This window comes from Trachypithecus francoisi, unplaced genomic scaffold, assembly GCF_009764315.1.
Source record: "Trachypithecus francoisi isolate TF-2019V2 unplaced genomic scaffold, Tfra_2.0 Lachesis_group0, whole genome shotgun sequence".
Lineage (NCBI taxonomy): Eukaryota > Metazoa > Chordata > Mammalia > Primates > Cercopithecidae > Trachypithecus > Trachypithecus francoisi.
The window spans coordinates 62427673-62451892 of record NW_022681453.1 but is presented as its reverse complement, the minus strand read 5'-3'; the positions used below and the strand labels follow the sequence as shown (position 1 = coordinate 62451892).

Genomic DNA, 24220 nt, shown 5'->3' with positions numbered 1-24220 from the left:
CTGAGCAGTAGGTCTCAACAGTGGGCTTAAAGTATTCAGTAAAGCATGTTGTAAACAGATGTTCTGTCATCTAGACTCTGTTGTTCCATTTCTAGAGCACTGGCAGAGCAGGTTGAGTGTCATTCTTAAAGGCCGTAGAGTTTTCAGAATGCTAAATGAGTGTTGGCTTCCATTTAAAGTCACCAGCTGCATTAGCCCCTAACAAGAGAGTCAGCCTGTCCTTTGAAGGTTTGAAGCCAGGCATTGATTTCTCCTCTCTAGCTATGAAAGTCTTAGATGGCATCTTTTCCCAGTAAAAGACTATTCTGTTTAGTATCGCCACCTTCATCAATGATCTTACCTAGATCTTCTGCATAACTTGCTGCAGCTTCTCCATTAGCACTTGCTGCTTCACCTTGCACTTTTATGTTATGGAGACGCCATCTTTACTTAAGTCTTGTGAACCAACCTAAGCTCACTTCAGTCTTTTCTTCTGCACCTTCCTCACCTCTCTGTCTTGACTGAATTGGAAAGAGATAGAGCCTTAGGCTCAATTAGGCTTTTGCTTAAGGGAGTACTGTGGCTGGCTTGATCTTCTATCTAGACCACTAAAACTTTCTCTATATCGGCAGTGAGTCCGTTTCACTTTCTTACCATTCATGTGTTCACAGGAGTAGCACGTGTAACTTCTTTAAACAACTTTTCCTTTGCATTCACAACTTGGCTAACTGTTAGGTGCAATAGGCCTAGCTCTCGGCCTGTCTTAGCTTTTGACATATCTTCCTCACTAAGCTTAATCATCTGTAGCTTTTGATTTAAAGGGAGAGACATGTGACTCCTCCTTTCATTTGTACACTTAGAGGCCATTGCAGGGTTATTAATTGGCCTAATTTTGTTGTGTCTCAGGGGATAGGGAGGCCCAAGGAGAGAGAGAGTGATGGGGGTGGGGGAATGGCTGATCGCTAGAGCAGTCAGAATACAACAGCATTTATTGGTTAAGTTCACCATCTTACAAGGACAACGTTTTCAGTGTCCCAAAACAATTACAAGAGTAACATGAAACATCACTGATCACAGATCACCATAACAAATACAGTAACAATGAAAAACTTCAAGTATCGTGAGAATTATCAAAACATGACACAGAGACACAAAGTACATGCTGTTGGAAAGAACACCAGTAGACTTGCCTGATGCAGGCTTGCCACAAACCTTCAACTTGTAAAAAAAAAAAAAAAATGTGTTATCTGCAAAGTGGAATAAAGAGAAATGCGATGGACAGAGGTACCTGTGCTTCACTTGGATGCTGTTGAGGGGCAGCCTTCCAAGAGAAGGGGACACTGAGATACCTCCAAAGAAAGGTTATGATTTGGACAGGTGGAGATGTCCCAGAGAGGGAGGTGGCGGGCTGGAGGTGGTTCAGAGGGAAGAGCATGCCTGAATTCAGAGGAGGTGAGAAAATTGATACATCAGGTTCCCCTGAGGACTGGGTGTGTGGAGGGGAGTGATGGCGGTGAAGCTGCAAAGCCAGCAGGGGGCATACATTGGTAGGCTTGGGAGTCCGGATGGGCTCGGCGTGGACCTGGTAGGCACTGGGCCACCACTAGAGGAGTTTTAATTGCTTTGTTGGAGTTGGTCTTGAGGAAGCAGTGCATTCAGTTAATTCTGAGACCTGAATAAAGAGGAGGCTTTGCTTCCAGACACTTCTGTGACATAACTTTTTCTTGTTCCTCCTTTCTGCTTCCTTAGCTGTCTGAAAACGTGGTGAACCGCATGAAGGAGCCCAGCTCTGCACCCCCTGCTCCTGCACCTTCTACCTTTGGCCTTCAAGATGGCAACTTGAAAGCCCCTCACAAAGGTACGGGGGTTGTGACAGTTCTGTGGAGTGTGGAGAGACAGTGAAAAGAGTGATGGGTGCTCACCCGAGCCCACCCGACGGCGCGCGGAGCTCAGGTTGGCTTCGGGATGACGTTAAGCAGCTCTGTCTGGTAAGGGCTTTCCGGAAGAGCATGGCTTTCTGGGAGTGACGGGCGCTGTCGTCAGAGCTGCCAGGATTCGGGCAAGACCACCTTCCCTCTGTGTCACTTTCTCCATGTGGGAATTGAGGCAGAAGGACCTGAGTTGACAGCTCAGGAAAGAAGTTGCCTTTAAGGGCCCTCAGAGGCAGCATAGCCATGACTCAGCCTCAGCCACTCTAGCCTGACTCCCAAATCAAAGAATTATATGGATTCATGTGAATGGGACCAAATGCGGGAGAATTCCATCAGTGACTTAGGCGCCTGCCACAGCAGCCCTCACCTGAGCCTCAGGTTGAGAGCTCCTGTCCTGGCCCTTGGAATGTTTCCCCCTGGGCTTCTAGGAGGGGTCCTAGGTCCTAGGAGTTCCTCTTCCTGGCCCACTGTGAAGCTGGTGCTCAAGCCAGGCTGAAAGCTGATTTGTTCCCTACTCTATTGTACCTGTTGCAAATGAAGAAATTTGTGCTTTCCCTAATTAACAACTTGTAGCAAATACAAGGAAATAAAATTTTAAGAAAAAAATTTGTAAGGCATACAAATGTTAAAATATTACAAAATAAAGTCCTTGGAGCAACTGCTCAAAACATACTTGTTTTTGAGAACTTGAGTCTGTCTACCAGACTCAGTAACTCGATTAAAAAAAAAAAGATTGGCTGGAGGCACCATGCCACCATGGAAGAACTGACTGTTTACATAGAGAACCACCCACTAGATTGTTCGTCTCGGGCCTGGTCTCGTGTTACAGTTGTCTTTTCTACTCATCTTCCCTGTTGGGTTGTAAGAGTTTAGAAGATGAGAGCTGTATCTTGCCCACTTAGTGTTTACTGAAGGCTACCCAGAGCCAGGTCCCGTGCCCTGTGCCAGGACACAGTGATAGGTGGGCAGGGACCCTCTGTCATGGCACACCTGGCTCTGGTTATGGAGCCAGATGTCGGCCCTGATGTCAGCCAGATGTCAGCCCAGATGTCGTGTTGTGATGCAACCCTGGAATCTGCCCCGGGAGAGGAGGGACTGTGAAAGGCAGGAGGAATGGTGGTGGGTGGGCACTGCGGATGGGCAGACAACAGGAGCAGAGGTCCGGAGGCAGGGTGCATCCCAGCCTGCTCAGGGGCCTAGAAGCATTGCTGTCTGTGGAATACAAGGTACAAGGGAGGGGGAGATGTTGGAGTGGCACTCGGGAGCCAGGCCATGGAGACCTCCCCATTGTGGCCAGAGAACTCTGGCTTCATCTTCAAGATGCCTGCCAGGTGTCCCGACACCTCCACCCCTGTGCTGTCTGCCTGGAAGCCAGTGAACTCCTGGATTTGGACCCACCCCAAGATCTTTCTGAATATCTACCACTGAAGGGGATGTGTGAGATTCCCAAAAACCCCCCAAGAAACCCTTCTCCTTTGCCAATAGGGCTCACTTACTCCCCACGCTGGCTCTAACTGATGAGAAGGGCTTGAGAGGGGTCTAACTTGACCCAATACACTTTAACAAACTAGATTAACTCGAAAGAGGGAGAAAGTGATGATAAAAGTGAAAATTGCCATAATATATAATACTACACATCAGTTTCAGCTTTAGAAGAAATAAGCATTTGCTTCAGTTTGGTAAATTTTGGCAGTTTAGAAAGCAAGAATAGCGGTTCTTTGTCACTTGGAGTTAGTTATAACAATACTTTGCTGTTTAAATGATAGATGTGAGTTTTGTTTCTGAATGTTGAAGAGTCAGCATAAATGACTATCTTGAAGTTAACTAATTTTAAGATATTTTGTACTTTTAAAACCAGTTTTTGCTTTATTTTAGTGATGAAACGAAGTTAGAAAAAGAAGTTAAAATTCTTCTCATACCATACCCCCCAAAAATGTCAGAGGAAATAAAAGATTGAAATGTATGGCTTGAAGCCATAAAAGTACAATAAAAGATAGATTTTCTACACATCATATTAAATGAAGAAACCTTAAATTAAAAACATAGGAAATGTGAATATAAGAAATTAGACAGTTTAGAAAAGAAGTAACAGGAATGGATAAGTTAGAGAAAATATAACATTGGACAGCGTCATAGTAACCTTAATATGTAGCGAGTTCTTAAAGCTCTTTAACAAAGACAGCTCAGTAGGAAATGTGCACAGGTGGCCATGCTCATGACAAGATCTCCACGTCAGTAATACTGGAAGAAACGCATATTCAACACTGCACTCCCAGGGAGGCGGGGATCGGGCAGGGGCACACAGAAGGGGCAGTGAGGATGAGTGCCACAGGCTCTACATCGCAGGCCTGTTATTTTTGTAGTTAAAAAATGGAGAGTTATATAAAAAGCAAAAATACCAGGCATTAAACCTCAGTAAAACTCTTCAGGCAAATAAATAAGCATGGGGAGCACTGGTGTGGAGATGAAACTCCACAGCAGCCTCCTGCATTCACCTTAGTTGAAAACCTGGTGTGTTGCTGAGAAGCATGGGAGGTGCTCTCCTCCCATGAGAGGTGGTTTGAAAGTGTGAGTCACAGCTGACGCTTTCAGAAGTGCCCCCTGAGGTGTCCCTGATGGGTCTGGAGTTGGAGTCGCACACCTTTATTGAGCACCTCCCACAGCCTGGTTCTTACATTATGTTCTGTGTGGTTCTGGCTGCTGGTGCATAGAACCCTGTGGTGGAGGGAGGTGTGGGACATCAGAGAAGGCCAAGAAAGGTGGTGAGCTTTGGCTGACAGAGAGCTTTGGAAGGGTGAAGGCTGGGGACAGTGTAGTAACAAAACCTTCAGTATCAGCAAGTGGTGGGGAGAGTGAATTAGATTTGCTCAGAAATCCCCAAATCCGTGATGATCAAAAGGGACCTACTGTAAAAACAGAAAGAGCCCAATAATACTAGGGGCGATAGGGGTTAAGTAGAACTAGGTTTAATATGTGGCATTTGCCACACTGGGGATTGTGCAGACTCAGGTGGGTACTAAGGGAAACAAGATTTAAAGAGCCCCCACCCCTTCCCTTCCCTATGCCAAAACCTCTGCCTGGGAGGTTGTCCTCAGGAAGCAAAGCAATGACTTCGTGCAGCCACTCCTGGCCTGTGCTTAGGAGATGACCTAGATTCCAAATAACTGTCAGGAGGGTAGGGATGGGTTTGGAACACTGCACCCAGTGTTGTAGGCATCCTGGTGCAGAGACCCCTTCGGGATAAGAGGTGGCTTGGATCATCTGGCTTTCCAGACAGCTTGAATCAAGGGTGTTCCTTGTCTGCCCCTGCGAACACTGCTTTGTGGGGACTCATCTGTGGTGCTGCCTTCCAAGGGGCACATTTATTCATGGGGATCATTCCTCTCTGGGTGACCTCCATACCTTCATGGACCCTGGGGTGCCACTGACAGGCCTTTTCTTCTCTTTCCTTTGCAGAATCCACACTGCCCAGGTCGGGGAGCAGTGGTGGCCAGCAGATCTCAGGGGCAAAGGAGGATGTCAAGAGGTGAGCCTGAGAGCCTGCTTGCTCCCGGCACTGCGCTCTGCCTAAAAGCCTCTTTCCTCACTGGATACCCCTCTCCTTGCCTGAAGCCCTGGAGGGTTTGTCTCACATAATTAATCTCAGTTGCATTGAAGGACAACCCTATGGTATAGGTGTCACTGGTTCTAATTTAAAGATGTAGAAACACCAAAAGGGCCGTAGGGGAATTGATCATTCATGTTCTTCATGCCCAGCAGTGTGAGAGGCCGAGGCAGGAGGATTGCTTGAGGCCAGGAGTTTGAGACCAGCCTGGGCAACATAGAAGGACACCATTTCTAAAAGATAAAAAACTAGCTGGGTGTTGTGGTGTGTGCCTGTGTAGTCCCAGTTATTCGGGAGGCTGAGGTGGAAGAATCACTTGAGTCCAGGAAGCCGAGGCTGCAGGGAGCTATGATTGCACCACTGAACTCCAGCCTGGGTGACCCTGTCTCTGAAAGAAAAAAAAAAAAAAAAGAATCATTTAAAAAAGCTAGAACTAAACAGTTGAGTGGCTGGAACTTCTGCATGTGTGTGCACATGCAGGCATGTTTTCAGAGAGATGAGGAAGTGGAGCCCTCCCCGTGCCAGCTGTGGTTGTCCAGATGAACTGGCTCCAGGATGTTGGTGATTTTGTCGGTACAGGCCACAACCCCAAGACCTGGCCACACCTCTGACGTGGGGCCTGTTGCCAGAGAAGTTTTAGCAAAGTGGTTAAGGCACAGAGGCCCCAGTGGAGCACAGGGTGGCGTCTTGATCCTGTAACTTGCTAACTATGTGAACTTGAAAAATCACTGCATCTAAGAAGAGTACTTCTTTAATTGGGCTCTTGTCGTGGTTAAATATGTTAATGTATATCACGCACATGAGCACAGCACCTGTCCTACAGAGTTCTCAGTGGACCCTCACAGTAGTTGTTACTGATTGGCCTCTTCAGCATCCTTGAGGAAATTGCCCTCAGTATGGTCAGAGGACCCAGTGGGTCAGCTTAGGGTGCCCAGTGTCAGCCATGGTTGGGCGTTTGCCTTCTAGTAGTTCAGCCATGTTGGGTCTGTTGCATAGTCATGGGTTAAGACCCACATTCTAAGATTCACGCTCCCTAATAGGTCTCAGCAAGAATAACTGACCTGGCCAGGTGTGGTGGCTCAAGCCTATATCCCAGCGAATTTAGGAGGCTAAAGCAGGAGGATTGCTTGAAGTCAGGAGTTTGAGCCCAGCCTGAGCAACATAGTGAGACCCTGTTTCTACAAAAAAATTAAAAACGTTAACTGGGGGTAACACATGTCTGTAGTCCCAGCTGCTCAAGAGGCTGAGGTGGGAAGATAGCTTGAGCCCAGAAGTTGGAGTTTACAGTGAGTTACGATTGCACCACTACACTCCAGCCTGGGCCACATTATGAGACCCAAAACCAAAAAAAAAAAAAAAGAAAAAAAGCCAACTACTAACCTGAACCCCACTTTTTTGGTACTTTTAAACATTTTCAAAATGGTAAAGTAATACATGCTAATGAAAGATTTAAAAATTTATCAAGTGAAAAAATCACCCATAGACTCATCATCTCAAGACAACCACTATTAATATTTTGGAGTATTTCATGTTCTTCTCCACCCAAAAACCGCCCTACCCCCTGTTTAGGGTTATTTTTTGAAAGTCATAGATAATTTCATATCTTGCTATTTTCACTTCGTATTATAATGATTTGTCATTAGTTTCACCTGCTTTATAAGCAGTTTTATTGCTAAAAGCATTTATTGGTTCTCAGTTTTTAGATTCAACCTACAGACAAGTGAAAGACTATAGTTTCTAGTGGTGACGTCATAGATCATTATATGATCACACCATATTTACTTTAGCTTGACCTTGATTTTGGGACATTTAGGTTGCTTGCATTTTTTTCACTATAATAAATAATACTATTAAGAGCATCTCAGCACTAATAACTTTTTTCTTCTCTATAGGATTATTTTACTAGGCAGAATGCCCAGAAATAGGTCAAAGGGTAGGAACATATTCAGAGTGAAGAGTTAAATGTTCAAAACAGAGGACTACTACCATCTCCAATCTTCAAGCTCTCAAGTGGAGGCAATCCGTGGATTGAGCCCCTCCCTGAGACTCTCACTGGGCATGGGGCTGCCTACTTGGCCAGGTCTCCTCCTGTTCCTGAGCTGTGTTGTCCTGGCTCAGTGTCATTGTCTCCCCTTGTCTGGGGAGCTGTCACTGATGCCTGAGCTCAGGCGTGGAATGATGGGGCGTGTGGTTTTACAGCACTCTCTCCTTTCCTGGCTGGCCGCTGGCTGGTTTCAGCATTTCCCTGGCAGCTGAAGTGAGTGCACAGACCTTGTCTTGGCTATGGGCTGTCCGTCATGCCATCTGCATCTGTTTCTCCTCATCTTTCTTCTGCACAGGTATGAACAGAAGCATGCTGCTGTCCAGGATAAGCTCTTCCAGGTGGCAAAGAGGGAAAGAGAGGCTGCCACCAAGCACTCCAAGGCATCCCTGCCCATGGGTGAAGACAGCATCAGCCATGAGGAGCAGAAGTCAGTCCGGCTGGTGAGTGCAGATTTTCCCTGAACTAGCCTTCTGAGCTGGGCAGCACCCTGGGAAAGAGGGGGTGGGCCCTGGCACCTGGTTAGTCTGAAGCCCTGCTGGCTCAGGCGGCTGCCCCTGGGATGTGCTCGGCTTCACGTCTGTGGAAAAGGGTCTTTTGGGAGCCAGGAACTTGGGTTCTCCCAGCCCTGGCTGTGTCACTGATTTGCTTTGCTGCCTTTGGCATGTTTTTTCAGTCTCTGTGACCTCAGGTCTATACAGTAAGGGACTAGATCACTTGACAGTCTCATTCAGCTCTGAAACTTCACAGATGTCAAGGCTGCAGTGGTATGTGTTTCGGGAGGGTGTGAGGAGAGAGGACTAGAGGCCTGGAGCCATGTAATATATGACAGGGAGGGCATCATCTTTAGAGTTAGGCAGGCTGGGTGCAAATCCTGGACACCCTGTCTGTGAGCCTTGCTCGAAGATCGTGATGCTCACACACAGGACTGCCCAGGGAATCAGAGGAGATAGTATTTGTCCAGGACTTAGCATGCTGGCAGACCGTGGTAGTGCACTATTGTTATTGCTATTGTCATTAATACATTTAAGTGATGGGTGGCTATTAGGATATTTTTGCTTAAGTGCAGCATTTATTTTGCAACATGAGAAGTCTCAAAGTGCCCCCAGGGTTGACTAATTCAGTGGCTCACTAGCATCATCATGGACCTGGTGCTTCTCTTCCTGCCACTCTGCCATCCACAGTGTGCCAGTGCATCCTAGGGAGGCTGTCCCCATGGTTAATGAAGGCTGTTACTGCCCCACAAGTCCCATGCAGACAGTAAAACCCTCAGTAGAAGAAGAGAGGCTGTGCTGGCCCTTGTGTCTCTATCACAAGGATAACTTTCCTAGAAGCTCCTGGCAGAATTCCTCTTACATCACACTGACTTGAATTGTACCAGGTGCCCATGGCTAGGCCAGTTCTCAGCAGAGGGGATACAGAGGGCTCCACTGGCTGCAGCTAGGGCTCTTTTCTAGTCACATTAGGGAGGTTGCGCATCCAGCCAGAATTAGAACTGACAGCAAGGAAGTTGGGGGAAGGAAGCATGGCTGTGGGCGGCATCTAATAACATCTGCTGGAGGTTTGAGACCAGAACAGCCTTGCCCTACTTTAGGTGGGTAGCCTGGTACACACGGTGCTGCCTAGAAGGGGGTTGAACACGATATGAGAGCATCATTTGGGATTGTGCTCTCCTGGGAGGGGAAGGCAGACATGCTGGCTGGGCACAGGCCTTAGCTTACTAATTTGATGACTACACAAATGTTTGAAGTGTGCAGTAGGCACATAAATGCACGTTGAACCAGGCCCTCTGGGAAATACAAACAATGTAGGATCCTAGCCCTCAGGAAATTTTAGTCTGTGGAGAAGATAAGCACTGACTTGTGCTTTGAAAAAGGCCAGTTTGGTTACAGTAGTTGTTAAATTGAGGAAAAGATTTGGAAATGCAAGTGTGTAAGCTGCTGGTGGATCAGAACTGGTAGATCAGAGAGGGCATTTAACCTCAGCCTTAAAGGATGAGGGGCAGCTGGGTTGAGACAGGCGGGTGTTGAGGAGGTGATCAGATCCAGTGAGAAGAGTGAGGTTTGAAGCCAGATTTTAGAAGGCCTTGGATGTGCTGAGGAGTTAACCCTCAAAGTAGCCCACAGTGATCCTGAAACAGTCAATGGTTGCTGAAGTTTGTAAGGATGGGAGTGATGAGATCTGACTTGTGCTTTTAGAACCCTGTGGCATCCTGGTGAAGAATCAGTTGATACAGTGAGAAACTGGGGCCAGGGCATGCCTTCAGTGGCTCTAAGAGTCAGTCTCTGAGAGGCAGATCGGTTGTTATTCCTCTGCAGGCAGCCTGACAACCAAGTAAGAAGGACCCCTATCCTGGAGATGAAGGGTTAATCAGTATGGCATGAGCAGGAAAAGTTGGCCACCTCTAGAGATGTAAGATCACAACTTACAGGTCTGCTGTCTCTTCGTTCTCACCTGGAATGTATTAATTACAGTGAAAGAGAATTCACAGCTTCCCATTCTTCCTCCTGCAAAGGAGGTTGAGCTCCACTTTCTCAGGACTGTCCCTTGGGGAAGAACTTGATTCCCCGCCCCACCCCAGGTCTCCAGATGGATAATAATCTCCTTTTCTGAGCCAGAATTCTTAGGGAATTGTGATGTAAGTTACTTCCTTCATTTTAAAAACATTTAACTGCTTTCATGGGCATTCTCATTTTCTGAATGCTCAGCATTCATTTCTCCATGCAACTGGTGTTCTAGTTTCCTTCCGGGAGTGTTCCTGTTTCCTGCTGTGTGTAGGACTTGGTGGGACTGTAATTCCTCCATGGAAGCTGAATCTGGGCACAGTGCAAGCTCAGCCAGCTTGCACCTCATGCCTGAGGACCTTCAGTTTTGAGTGAGTACAGAGGAATGATGGGAGGCCAGGATGGGAGTTCCTCGTTGTCTCCCAGGTGTTGCGATCAGCCCCTTCATGCTATGAGGTTGTATCTTTTGCCGTCTTCTACACTTTCAGCATACCATTGATTTCTGTCTGGTCCTCCTGCCTTCTTGAGGTTTGGATCGTTCACTGATGACCTGCCAATCAACTCTCCTTTGCTTAAGTAAGGTGGAGTTGGCTTCTATTGCTTGATGCTCTTGGAAATGCATCTCCTGTAGGAGGTGCTACAGAAGATGATGTTGAAGGTGTACAATCATATTCAGTACTCAGTACAAAGGAGGAGAAGGGGAGATGGTGTTTGGCATTGTTCCATAAGTTAACAGAGACCCAAGGCAGTCAACTAAATGCTGAGCAGATGCTATGACTATCGCTTCTAAAGAAGGGGTCTCCCTTTGGGTTGGTATGGTTGGGCAGTGCTTTTAGTGGAGGTAAAACTATATTTTCAAAACTATATTCTGGAAGATTTAAATAAGAGGAGAAAGATGGAGAGAAGAACCTTACAAAAGCAGGGAAATTCTTTCCTCTCCTGAGTCGTCCACATGGAAAGATTGAAGGAGGTGGCTAGTTGGCAGCCTGCTGCATGGAGTGCTGAAGGGCCTGGTGGTGTGGCAGTGTGTGGATCACAGCACATCCTCCTAGCCCTCCGGGAGGATTGGACCCTGAGATGGATCTTGCATGGTCGCTGGCAGAATGAGTTGTCTGCCCATTCTTCCTAGGTGCCTTCTCCACTACCCCTACTGTAGTCCTCCCTGTGAACCTGTTGCCTCATCTAGAGGATTTCCTGTTGTACTGAGTGCCGCTTAACATGTAGTGTGCTCTTCCACACTGTTCACTTGCCTCTGACTTTTTCCAATATTGATTTTAAAATCCTCTTCTGCATAAGGGATTGGTCCAGCTTATTATTGGGAAAAGTTCACAAAACTAATGACAAGGAAAGGTAATAATTTTTCTGACCTACTTCTGATGACAGAAGTGTTTCCCTTTCCCATCTAGTGCAGCAGTGATGAACTGTTCTGTGCGTGTTGATGCATGTTTGCTGTCACTGGTGGTGTCCTGGTTCTGGTCTGAGTGAAGGCCATGGGTGTCACTGGATCCTGTGAGAGGTGTTTCGCCTCTGAGTTGATGAAGAAGCTAGGAGTCCAAATCAAACATTCTGGGAAGAAATAAAAAGAACAGTGCTGTTGATCTGAATCTTCTGATGGGTGGAGCCTTAAAAATCCAATGGATGGAGTAATCAAGTCCTGGTTGAGGCTTTATTTTAGGTGAGAATGAGATTTACAACCTTGCCTGTTGCATTTCTGGCACAGAAATGCATTATTAGTTATATAAGAATACAGTACACTTGATAGAAAGCAAAAACTTTCTTGGCGGGGCACGGTGGCTCACGCCTGTAATCTCAGCACTTTGGGAGGCTGAGGTGGGTGGATCACTTGAGGTCAGGAGTTCGAGACCAGCCTGACCAACACGGTGAAACCCCATCTCTAGTAAAAATACAAAATTAGCTGGGCCTGGTGGCGCATGCCTGTAATCCCAGCTACTTGGGAGGCTGAGGCAGGAGAATCACTTGAACCTGGGAGGTGGGGGTTGCAGTGAGCTGAATCCACCATTGCACCATTGCACTCCAGCCTGGGCGAAAGAGCGAGACTCCGTCTAAAGAAAAAAAAAAAAAAACTAGAAAGTAAAAACTTTCTTTTCTTTGTTGCTGAGCAATTCTTTTATTATTTTATGATGTGTGAGTATATATATATATATATAAATATACACACAAATGGACACACACATACTCTGTATTCCTGTTATATGTTAGGCACTGGGTTAATTTCCTAATAAATGGAAATAAGAGACAGCTTCTGACCTTGAGAAGATGTGTTTATTAGGAGAATTAAAATTCCCAGAATTGATCACGTAGTGTTGCAAGGGTCATCCCAGAGGGACAGGAAGACACTCGAGGAGCAAGGAGGCAGTACCACCTGACACTTCCTGGTAGGATGTGAATGAATTCTAAGAGGAGGTGACATGTGAGCTGGATCTTGAAGAATGAATAGAACTTGCTAGGTGGAGAGGAGGGAGGAAGGATGCTGCAGATAGGGAGCACTCTTGAGCAAAGGCCACGCTTTGGGAGAGGATGAGGTCTTTGGCTGGATTATAGGAAGCCACAGGGTGTGGCGGCGGGGAGGCCAGAGGGGCCAGTGTAGGTGCAGTTGTGGAATGACATCCTGGAAGTCTGATGGGGAGCTCTGTGGAGCGGTTTTCTGAATCTCAAAAGAGATAAATGGGAGACAGCTGGACATTGATCACTAGGAAAATACTTCAGTGGCAAATCAAGAAGCTAAGGTCAAATCCTCCCACTGAAGATTTGGTAACAAGAGTGCTTCCCTCCCTGGACATGCCCCTCTAACCTAAGGATCCACCAGGAGAGTAGCTGTCCTGTCCTGCTCTCCTGGTGGCAGAGGACTTTTGATCTCTTACTGTTTCATTCTCTTCAATGCCCAGATGCTCCAGGTAGCTGCCACCTTAGCTATGTGAACTGGATGCAGTTGGCTCTCCCTGTCCATGGGTTTCTGTATCTGCAGATTCAACCCACTATAGATCAAAGTCCACAGATACAGAGGGCTCACTGTACTATGTCATTTTATGTAAGAGACTTGAGCATCCACAGATTCTGGCATCTGTGGAGGGTCCTGGAACCAATACCCTGTGGTTGACTGTATCATGATTTTAAGATGTTCAAAGTTTTTGAATTGCAATTTTCTAAAATTATGAGGAAGATGGAGAATTGATTTTGGCTTTTTTACAGCTGTAGCCTTTCTTCCTAACAGTCCTCTCCTACATTTTTATTGTCTTATTCCTCAGATCATAAACTCCTTGAGAATAAGAACTGTGGTACGATCATTTTGGTCTTTGTAGTGCTGAGCAAATTTTAGACAGGCAGTGAATGGCGATTAAATGGCACATCTTGAGTAGGTGAGGGTGTGGAGGTGTTACTGCTTTGAAGCCCTCTGTGCAGTCGTCTGTTATCTTTCCCTTGTGATCCCATCACAGTGCCCCACTGCTAATAGTTGGAAGCAAGCACCCATCACAGCCTTTTATAGAAGGGGTGACAATTCAAAGGTCTGACCCGTTTCAAGCAATAAAACAAAACAAAGTTTAAAAAGGCTTTCATTATAATGATATCTGGGAGTCAACTAAAAAGTGGTTTGTCTCCTTGTCAGAGTCTTACAGACTTTCGGTTTATCTTGCTTGGAACAAGGGAGAGAGTGGGCTTTGGGAACTCTGGTCTGAGGTTATGAAGTATACTACCTGACATTCAGCCGAGGCAGTCCTCATATCTGGGTCTAGCTGTTTGGCACGGCTATTTTAGAAGTTTAGTGACCTGGGGACTCTGGTGGCCTTGTTCCTTATACCTCCTCCAGTGTGAGTGTTATGTGGAGATCTGAAAATCCTGTGGAGATCTGCATTGCCTGTGCTCAGATGACTGGTAAAAGGCATAAACTGGTAGAAAAATCATGACATCCATAACCCCTTTCTTTGCTTCCTTGTTTTACTTTTTCATCTCTTCTTATGTCTACTGAGCTTAGTCTCTTGATTAGATCAGAGGTTGACAAACATTTTCTGTAAAGAGCCAGATAGTAAATAATTTACTCTTTGCAGTCGCATGTGGTCTTTACCACATATTCTTTGTTGTTGTTGTTGTTGTTACAACCCTAAAAAATGTAAAAACCATTCTTAGCTCAGAAGCCATACGAAAAAAGGCTGTGTACTGGATTTGACTGGTGGGCAAAAAACCCCTCCTGGATTAGACTATGCAGCTCCAGAGATTTTAATTTTTTAAGTCTCTCTGAGTACCTAGGTGTCTCAAGAAACTAGAGGGTGGGAGCACTGGTGGTGGTCCAAGTTGCTTAGTGGCTGTTATTTCTTGTGAGAGGTTTCTTGTCTTGATATTTGACAGCCTCAGTCTTCTGATATGTAAAATGAGAATTTTTCTAGAGATAGCCTAGTGGGCTGTATGGGAAAAGTCACTAACTTCTGCTTTAATTCCTGATTCTTTTATCATTTGGCATTTTTTTATAGTTTCTGTTTCTCTGCTGAAATACCCCCAGCTCTTTACATGTGTTGCCCACCTGTAGATCCTCTAAACATAGTCTCGATTTGACAGTTCCAACACCTTGATCATCTCTAGGTTTGGTTCTGTTGATTATTTTCTTTCTTGATACTGGGTCACATTTGCTTGCAGTTATATGTGCTTTGTAGTTTTTGATTGGTGCTGGTCATCATATGCAGGAGACCAGTAGAGACTGAGGAAAATAGTGTTTATGCCCAGAAATGGCTACTCTCCTTCTTTTGACAGGCTATTAGTGTGGGAGGTTGAGTAGCCTAGTTGAGTAGAATATGGGCTGTAGTGTTGCCTCAGCTTCAGCCTTTTAATATGTGAGTGTGGGATCAAACCCATTCTGTTTGTCAGGGCTTAGGACCTGAGTACCTGAAGGGTTTGTCTAAGTTCTCCTGACTGGCCACCAGACTATTTTATAGGCCCTACTTGTCTTTGATTGAGGGTCCTTCCTTGTCCCTCCTGCAGCTGCAGACAACTGCTACTTGGTGGTCAGTGGAAGGCCTGGAGTGCCTACGGGCTTTCTCTCAGTTCTGCTGCTCTGCTCACAGACTTCAGCAGGCCCTGTGCACTGGTGCCTTGGGTGAATATGTGGAGGGAAGGTGTCTCATTCAGTTCTCCTGCTTTATCTTTAAGAAAATAATTAAGAAAATTCTCATGACTGATATTAGAGTTAGTGCACCCTGTTTGTTGTCATCACCTTTAAAGCACCCTTCATACCCCAAAGAAAATGAAAAGGGCAAGGTGATGGGACTGACCTCACTCCTGCTCTGCAGGAGTCCAGGCCTGCATGGCTGCTAATGTACAGGGCTAGTCCTTCCACAGGATATGCAGGGGTCCACACACTGGGTAGAAAGAGCTGTGCCACACAGCTGCCCATCTGCATGCCCCATTCACCTTCACATTTGCTCAAAGAACAAGGGTGGTGGGTTATAGTTTAGAGAGTTGGAATAATTAGTTGGAAGGGACACTGTGAGGCCTCCTGGGTTCCCACTTAACCTGGCCTTGGTGTTATATGATGTGACAAATATCGGAGAAAGGAAAACTGTAGATGAGCTTACACGAAAACTGGCTTAATCTTTTTAGTTGATCATACACCAAAAATGAACTTTGATTTATTTCCTGTATATTTTATCTAAACTGAGGGTGGAGGAAGGCTGTAGAAACCAGACATGGTGTTCAGTCATGAGAACTGAGAGTCTGGCATCTGTGTCCAGGGATGGCCCTCTGTTCATCACTACTGCAGTAGTGATGCCTGCCTTGGCCGGGTTGTTGTGAGAACCAAGTGAGAAACAGATATGTACAATGCCTGGTGTCACAAAATGTTAGAAATGCTATCCTAGAGTGGTGTATTGAGCAAAACACGGGCTGTGAGGCCTCAGCTCTGTTCAGACGGCCCCTGTCACTGTGGTTCCTTCATGTTTCTATGCTACTTCCTTACCTGCAAGGCGAGGGGCAGGGAGTGCTGTGCGCTGTTGGGAAAGTTAGGACTTACTCTTCCTCCTTCACTTCCACCCATATCTCCATGACAGAATTGATGTGAACTGATTCTCAAAACAAATCAGTGATTTTTTTTTTTCTTAAGGATGTGGAGTCAAGAAACAAGTGAGGTTCATGTAGCTTCTGACTGGTTCTCTGGAGAGAGAGGCTGAATTCATTGCGGGGAGGGGGTCCTAGAAGCATTTTATTCATGGCCAGATGCCATGGGGCATCCAGAGGTATGGTGTGGGTGTGGAATGAGGCTGTTCCGACTTAACCCTGCTGTTGAAAGACTCTTTTGCCTGTCTCACCTGGCTCTCTGTTCATCTCACTGCCTGGCTTCCACACCTGGCTGTGCATCTGGATCACCTGGGAACTTGTTAAAAATGCAGATAATTGGATCCGATACCAAAACAACTGGATAAGACTCTTGGATGCCTTGAACCTGGAATCTGTATTGCTAACAGCCTCCCATGTGATTCTGGTACAGCAAGCCCAAAGTCAGTGACTGGACCGATGCCCAGAGCCAATGACCCCAGAGTGGTTTTTGGCCCTTTTTGCAGTCCAGTCACCCCAGGGATGTGAAGTGCTCCCACCAGGGATGTGGCTCCCTGTGGTCCTCAAGCCAGGAGGCTGTACTGTTTGAAAAGTGCACCAGGTGATTCTGATAGCCTCCCCTGCTTTGTCTCCCTCCTCCTGATGCAGCTCCTGCCTAGATGAATAGCTTTGTCGGGCTTATTGACATCTAAGAGAAACAGATGCTCTTTTCTCTGCCAGGGACTGCTGGAGAAGAGAATCTGCTGTCTGTGTTACCAGTTCCTTGGTGAGGGATCCAGGCCATCTGGGTTCAGCATTTTAGGGGATGGTAGTAAGACCTCTGATCCCGAATCCAAAGGGATGGCTGTGGGATGCAGGTGATACCAAGTGGCACTCATTGCACTCAGCAATAGCTCAGCTTATGTGAGAACCCAGAGCCTCAATTCTTTGCATCAGCGGTAGCCACAGCCCAGATCATACTGGAGGCATGCAGCAGAAGCAAAATAAACCTTCTCGAGGGCTGTGGGACTCTCAGGAGGGCTGCTGCTGGTCTGGTTATTGTTACTTACTGCTGCCAAGTGGGTGCAACAGACCTGTGGGCTGAGCTTCCAGTATCTCTCCTAAGAAGACTGTTGTGTTCTTGTTTCCTGTCCCCTTCATTAGGTGCATTGTGATGGTATCCTGGTGTTATGATTTGAATATTTGTCCCCTTCAAAACTCATGTTGAAATTTAATCCCCAATGTGGCAGTATCGAGAGGTTATTGGGTCATGAGGGCTCTGCCATGATGAATGGATTGAATCCAGTTGTGGATTCATGAGTTGATGGATTAAGGAATTACCATGGAAGCAGGACTGGCAGCTTTGTAGGAAGAGGAAGGGAGACCTGAGAGAGCACACTCAGCCCCCTCGCCACATGATGCCATGCACCACCTCGGGACTTCTCAGAGTCCCAGCTAGCAAGAAGGTTCCCACCAGGTATAGCCCCATGACCTTGAACTTCTCAGCCTCTAGAACTGTGAGAAATAAACTCTTTTTCTTTATCAATTACCCAGTTTCAGATACTCTGTTACAAGCAAGAGAAAATGGACTAAGATACTTGGGGTGGAAGAAATCCTGTTTTTCCCTCAACTGTTTCATACATTTTTAACCACCAGATAGGTGGTGGTTACCCTGGTAGTGGGGAGAAGGACGACGGGGAAGATGTGGGGTTGGGTGGAGAGGTGCCTGGGGGAGGGTGTTCATCGGGACAAGCTGGCCTGTGTGGTGTCATTGAGCAAGGAGAAGGTGAAAGGCAGTCTTTAGCTGTTTTGAGCCCTGTGGGGAGCTTGTGGACTCCTTCTCTTTAAAGAAAGCTGTTGCTCTGTGGACTGCTCAGATTCAAGTGTCGGGATTTCAGAATCTCACTGTTCTAGAATGGCCCTGCTGTAGGAAGGGGGAGCCCAACATTTTTTGAGTAGTAGGAGATGTGCATGTGTACTCTTTGTTTAAGAAGCTGGAAGGACACGTGGGTTTTGTAACCTGGGCTTATTTGGATTTTGTGGAGCCTCCCCCATCACCAAATCACAGGTCTGCAGATGCCTTCAGTTTTCTTTTCTCTGGCTATGGTGCCTGGCTCAGGTGACCTCTGCTGTGTGGTGATAGAAGCTGGACATCCTCATTAGCTGCTAACTTTGTTAGGCAAATGGCTGATTGCGGTTCCATTCCTGGTGTCACTGCTTCTAATTAGCAGATCGCATGTCTCTGAAAATATCTGTTAGCACCAGGGATGAGCTAAAGAGGCTGACAGCTGGGGCTGGGGGCTGGAGAGAACTGCGCAGAAGTGCTTTCTCTTCAGCCTCTTGAGGGTCCAGGCTGCCGACCTCAGCTAGGCTCCTTGGCCTCTGAGTGTCCACTGGAGCCCAAGGGAAGAGAGCAGCAGGCTTCCTTGAAAATTGCACCAACTGGAGGGGTGATCTGAGCCATCTGGGAGTGGCATCGAAGCAGCAAGGGACACCCTTCCTGACTTCCTACTTTGTTCCTGAGAGAAGCCCAGGCCAGTCTGAGAGTTTTGGAGTTTCTTGTTTTGAACAGAGGTCTTACGTGGTCATGTGTGAAACCTGATTTGATCGGTGCCATCCCTCCTGGCTTGCGTCAGATGGTGTGCACTGGCAGTGAGGGCACAGACAGTCAGAGGAAGCATCATCACCCCTTCTGCTTGCTCTATAACCGCTCCTCTTCCTTCGGGTCAGTGCCCACCAGCCCTGCCACTCTTCTATGTGTGGATCAAGTGGGGCAGCCCTTACAGCCCTAGGACAACCTGACAGCAGTATATTTTCCTTTTCTCTCCTGCCAGAGTGAAATTGGGCTGGTGCCTTCCCACTTCTATGCATGCCTCTAGGACACCAGCAGGACTGGGGAGAGGGGAGGGTCTTGGTTATTTTAAGTCTATTTATGCAATTTATTCACATGGTTTTTGGGGAGCTACCATTCTACTTTTTCCTTTTTGTGCAAAAATGTTTTCAATTTGTCAATGAAGCAGATTGTGTTTGCCCTCTTGGGGAGATGCCATCACTGGCTACTGGCAAGGTATAGAATCGAAAAGGATTATTTGGCTGAGAAACATCAACAAGTGTTTGCAGGGGAAAAGTCCCAGATTATTTCCCTTACCTTTTGTCTACTCGGTGGGTGAGCCAGGGCCCTATCTCCTGTGTGTTGGCTGTGAGCTGAGTGCTCTTGGGTAGACCACTACATGCACCAGCTAGGAGGAGCTTTGGCTGTGAGTGATGGAAGCCCAATTGGCAGTGGCTTAAAGCGGAAGTGTATTCTTCCCATGAACAAGACACCAGGGGCAGCCATCTCACACGGTTATGGTAGCTTCATGCCTCAGAGGGATCCAGTCACCTCCTGTCCTTTTTTTCCCCCTCAAGACGGAGTCTCACTCTGAGACCCAGGCTGGAGTGCAGTGGTGCAATCTCAGCTCACTGCAACCTCCGCCTCCTGGGTTCAAGCGATTCTCCTGCCTCAGCATCCCCAGTAGCTGGGACTACAGGCGTGTGCCCCCACACCCGGCTAATTTTTATATTTTTAGTAAAGGCAGGGTTTCACCATGTTGGCCAGGCTGGGACCTCCTGTCTTTCTGACTGGCTGTCCTCAGTGCAGCTCTCCTCATGGTGGCAGAGGGCTGCTGTGCCTTCAACCATCACATCAGTTTTCCAGTCAAGAAGAAGGAAGGGCTGAGAGCCTTGTTCTAGTGAAGTTTTGTTATTTTATGTGGGTGTGGGAGGGACACTCTTCGCTGGGAATTCTCATTGGCAGAACTGTGTTGCAGGGCCACCTCTAGCTGCAAAAGGAGGGCTGGGATAGTGTTACCTGGACATGTGACTGCCCCAAACAAAATCAGGATTATGTTATTAAAGAAGAGGGAAGAGGGACTGAATGCTGCTCAGGTGGTGAGAGCACTTTCTATAACCTCGTGGCTTAGAAGGAACCCAGTAGCTGGACTCTGTTACACCTGGGCTCAGATCCCCCAGGTGCTGTCTCTGTGACCCTGGACTCATTATTTAACCAAGTCTCAGTTTCCTCACATGTCAAATGGCACACCTCTCCTAGAGTTGTTAGCATGCTTTCGTAATATGTGAGCAAAGCCTTCAGCACATGGTCTGGCAGGTGGAAGGTGGTCAATACATTCTTTTCTTTCTGTTATGCCAAACTCCCCCAGAATGCACTAGAAGAGGAGCTGCACAGGTGACTAATAGAGTCTAAACAATAGAAGTGGGTAGTGATTTTCCACCGTGGCAAAGAAGGGACAGCAAACAGAGTGCTTTTGAGTACAGGATCGCCGGCTGTTACCGGGTTGCTAATGTTCTAACCCTCCACCTGGGCTGACTTCAGGCTTCAGAGGCCCCTGAGTACACCCCTCCCCACCAAGTAGCCTTAATTCTAAAACAGACCTTCCAGATCCCGCTAGTTGTTCTTTCCTAACTCCCAAGGTTAATCTGTGCCTAGAGAGAGGAGATACAGCCATTCAGGGCTGCTGTCTCTGGGCTTGCATTCTTGCTGATGCCAGGACTGGCTTGTTTCGCTGACCTTGAGCTTGTGAGGGTGAGTGGGTAGGGAGCCCTGGGTGCTTGGCTCCCTGCCCACTTGGGTGTGTTCTTAGCAGAATCAAGGCACTTTCCACCCCCTACACTTGGTGGTGTCTCCTCCTTCCATATCAAATCTTGGCAAGGCTTCTCTGGAGGATTCTGGTACTCTCTTCTTGGCTATGACTTGGGTGGCTGGGCAGGGTGGCTAAGGGGTATTGCCGAGGAGAGTTAGAGGTGTGTGGCAAAGCCTTTTGCATGACACACATCAAGTAACAAAGCTCTGAGGCCGCTGGGACTAGACACACTGGGGGTGACAGTCTCTGTGGAGGGGCTTCTACTGGGAGCCTTTGCCCCTGTGCCCGTGCCCACAGGGAAGGGAGCACCTGCACATCAGCCTCACACAGTGGGCACGGCCTGGGCAGCCTTACTGGGAAAGTCGTGACTTTGCTTTTCTTGATGCTGACTTCCTGCTTTCTTTCCTCTTCCCCAGTTGATTGGGTGCCTTCCCTAACACACACAGCCTCTGGTGCTTTTTTTCTCCTTGTGTGTAGTGGTTCCCAAGAGGCCTGGCAGCCCTGCCCTGCCTCGGGCCTGCTCCTTCTCTACACCTCCCCTGGCAGCACTGGCGCTTGGTGTGCGAGTGCATCCAGCGCAGGATCCGCCCAAGAGCCTCTGTTCTTGGGGCTCCCAGGTGTCAGACAATATTGAACACGGGGCCCATTCTCTAGCTGACTGGTCGTACACGATGTCGGCACCTTATCTTCGTGCTGACACACACTGGACATTAATAGAAACACACCGCCATGTCACATGTGTGGAATTTCAAGCAGCCGGGAGGCGGGTGCTTTCGATAGCCTATCGTGTGCGTAACCTCTTCCAAAGAGGTTTTTGATGAGAAATGAGTAGGGCTGTTAACTCCAGGCAGCCTGGCATGTGGCGGGTTTTCTTTTTTTTCCTTTCCCCTTCTTGATTGTTCGCAGTGCTTCCTTAATCTTCACTCTTGAGGAGTGGGCTTTGCCGCTTCAGGACATTTTATTTAATCTGTGGCTGCACAGGCAGCTGCATGGTTGGCCTGGGTGCTGTGGGGCCGCAAGGTGGCCCGGGAGTACTGGGGGAGCCTCTCCTCAGCCTAAGTTGTCTGGCCCCGGGTTTTTTGCCCTGGTCTCAGCTTTCATGGCTGTGTACAGGGCTTTTGGGATCACTGGCTGCTTCTCTTCCGAGACGGCCTAAGCTTTTGGAGCTGTTTTTGTTTTTCCCGTCATCTCGTCTCCTTTCTCTCTCTCAGGAGCTGCTGGTGATGCCTCAGTTTCTCTAGCTGAAGTCCAAAGCCCAGGAAAAGATCTTTACTCAGATGATCTGGGTCTTGGTGTGGTCTTTGTAGTCGTGTGTGACTTTGCAGTTATCATAAGAGAGACTTGTATTTGCAGCTCATTTCTGCTGCTTCTCTGGGATATCTCCATACACGTTCAGTTTTCCCAGCTGTAAAGTGAGATGATAATGCAATTCATAAGATTAGTGTGGGGTTTCAGTGAGATAAAATTAAGTGCCTAGGAGAATGTCTAGACTGCAGTAGGCTCACAACAGAAATTATAACTAAACATTTTCTTAGTGAGGCTAAAGGTGACAAACATTCATGGCTACTGGCTTCTGGATCACGCTTCTCAGTCTTCCTACTAGTAAGGCTGGTCTTTAACCTTATTCCAATTGGCATTTTCTTTCTGATGGCACTTTGTGTATCAGAAATCTGCTTTACCACCATCTTGGATTTCATCATGACTCAATTCTCAAGGCCCATCAGTTCTCGTGGCCTGACACGTCTCCCTGCCCTCAGGGTCAGTACTGACAACTAGATATAGCCAGCACCCTCCTTCCCTTCATTTCCATGGACTTCCTGCATGTCCACGTTGCTGGATTCCAGCCTTGGGTAAATCCCACCGGCTGGTTTCTCTGCATCCGGGCCTGGGCTCCTGGGAGCCGCTAGAGGCTGAATGAATGGGTTCTCGTGCAGTTCGTGCTCTCTGACCTCCTGGGCATTACCCTCTCTGCTGCTGCCTTCCTCTTGCTGTGCTCCAGCAGCACCCTCCTTGCCCTCCCCACATCTACTTGTGAGTTCTCTCCATCCTGGCCTCACCGCCCTCTCCTCCTTGCTTCCTCTCCTCCTAAAAGGGGCCCCTCTGCCAGTGACCTGGATCCTGGATCTAGCTCTTCCCCTCCTCTTAGAGCATGCTCTGTTACTTCCCCACTTTCTGCTCAGATCTCCTTGTCTAAAACCAATAGCCCTTTCCCAAGCAGCCATTCTGGTTGTCTCCTGGCTCTTCCCTTTCCTTGCCATAGAGTGTCTTGGAATCATAGTGGTAAAGTCATAATCTTTATTCTCAAACTTATTACAATTTGGCGTGATCTCAGAAATTACCATGATTGGTTGGGTGCAGTGGCTCACACCTGTAATCCCAGCACTTTGGGAAGCCGAGGTGGATGGATCATCTGAGGTCAGGAATTAGAGACCAGCCTGGGCAACACGGTGAAACCCCATCTCTACTAAAAATACAAAAATTAGCCGGGCATGGTGGTGTGCACCTGTAATCTCAGCTACTTGGGAGGCTGAGGCAGGAGACTTGCTTGAACCCGGGAGGCGGAGGTTGCAGTGAGCCGAGATTGTGCCACTGCACTCTAGTCTGGATGACAGTGCAAGACTCCATCTCAAAAAAAAAAAAAAAAAAAAAAGGAAAGAAAAGAAATTACCGTGATCTTCTTTCCAACAAATCTGATAACTTTCCTTCTTCACATTTCCTTCAAGGGGTATTTATCACCAAGCAGCTACTCTTCCTTTAAATGTCCCTTGTGTGAGCCTCTGTGCCTTAGCTCTCCTGCCCCCTTTCTGCATGCTCCGTCTGTCCGTTCAACACATGTTCCCTGAGCAGGGCTGCAGCCTGGTCTGGACTGGCCATCCAGAAGTGACCCGATCCTGACCCTGCTAGAGCCCCTGCTCCAGTTGGAGAAACAGATACCAAACAAGTAACTATTACCAGCTGAGATAAGCGTACTGCTGTAGATAGAGAGTGATAGTGGTGCCCTAATTTAGATTGAGGTCAGCTAATGCTTCTCTGAGGAGTGGACATTTGAGCTGCGACCTAGAGTATAAGTGGGAAGGAGACCGAGTGAGGAGGAGGAGCTCTGCAGTTCGTGGGAAGTGTGCCCCGGACTGGGTGATGGAGAGCTCAGTGAGTGAAAGCAGCCGCCAGCAAGAAGGGTGTGAACAGTGGGTGGGGACTCATGGGCACTTGTGGAAACTGGGTTTGAGAAGCAGCAGGGAGTGTGTGAAAGGTTTTCATAGAAGTTCTGGGGAAGATGGCAGAGTGGGCAAGAGCAGAGGCAGGGAAATCAACAGGATTCCAAGAGCCCTTCAGAAAGATAAGGTGACCCAGACAAAGGACAGTGACAGCATCTGGGGGAAGAATTATGTGGAGACAGAATTGACGCATTTGGTGAGGATGGGGGCTGTGGGGTGAGGAAGAAGGAAGTGTAGAGAATGACTCGGGTTTCTAGCCTGAGCCAGATG

General features: G+C 47.6%; 1 protein-coding gene across 5 annotated transcripts in view; it reads left to right on the top strand.

The window, feature by feature from the left end:
* The window catches only part of CHCHD6 (coiled-coil-helix-coiled-coil-helix domain containing 6), a 239609-nt gene that overhangs the window by 21319 nt on the left and 194070 nt on the right, over nt 1-24220 (top strand). For all 5 annotated transcript variants that reach the window (XM_033210921.1, XM_033210920.1, XM_033210917.1 and 2 more), the window contains exons 2-4: nt 1729-1837; nt 5367-5436; nt 7854-7998. In XM_033210921.1, coding sequence (XP_033066812.1) covers nt 1729-1837; nt 5367-5436; nt 7854-7998 — 324 coding nt within the window. The remainder of the gene's footprint in view (nt 1-1728; nt 1838-5366; nt 5437-7853; nt 7999-24220) is intronic.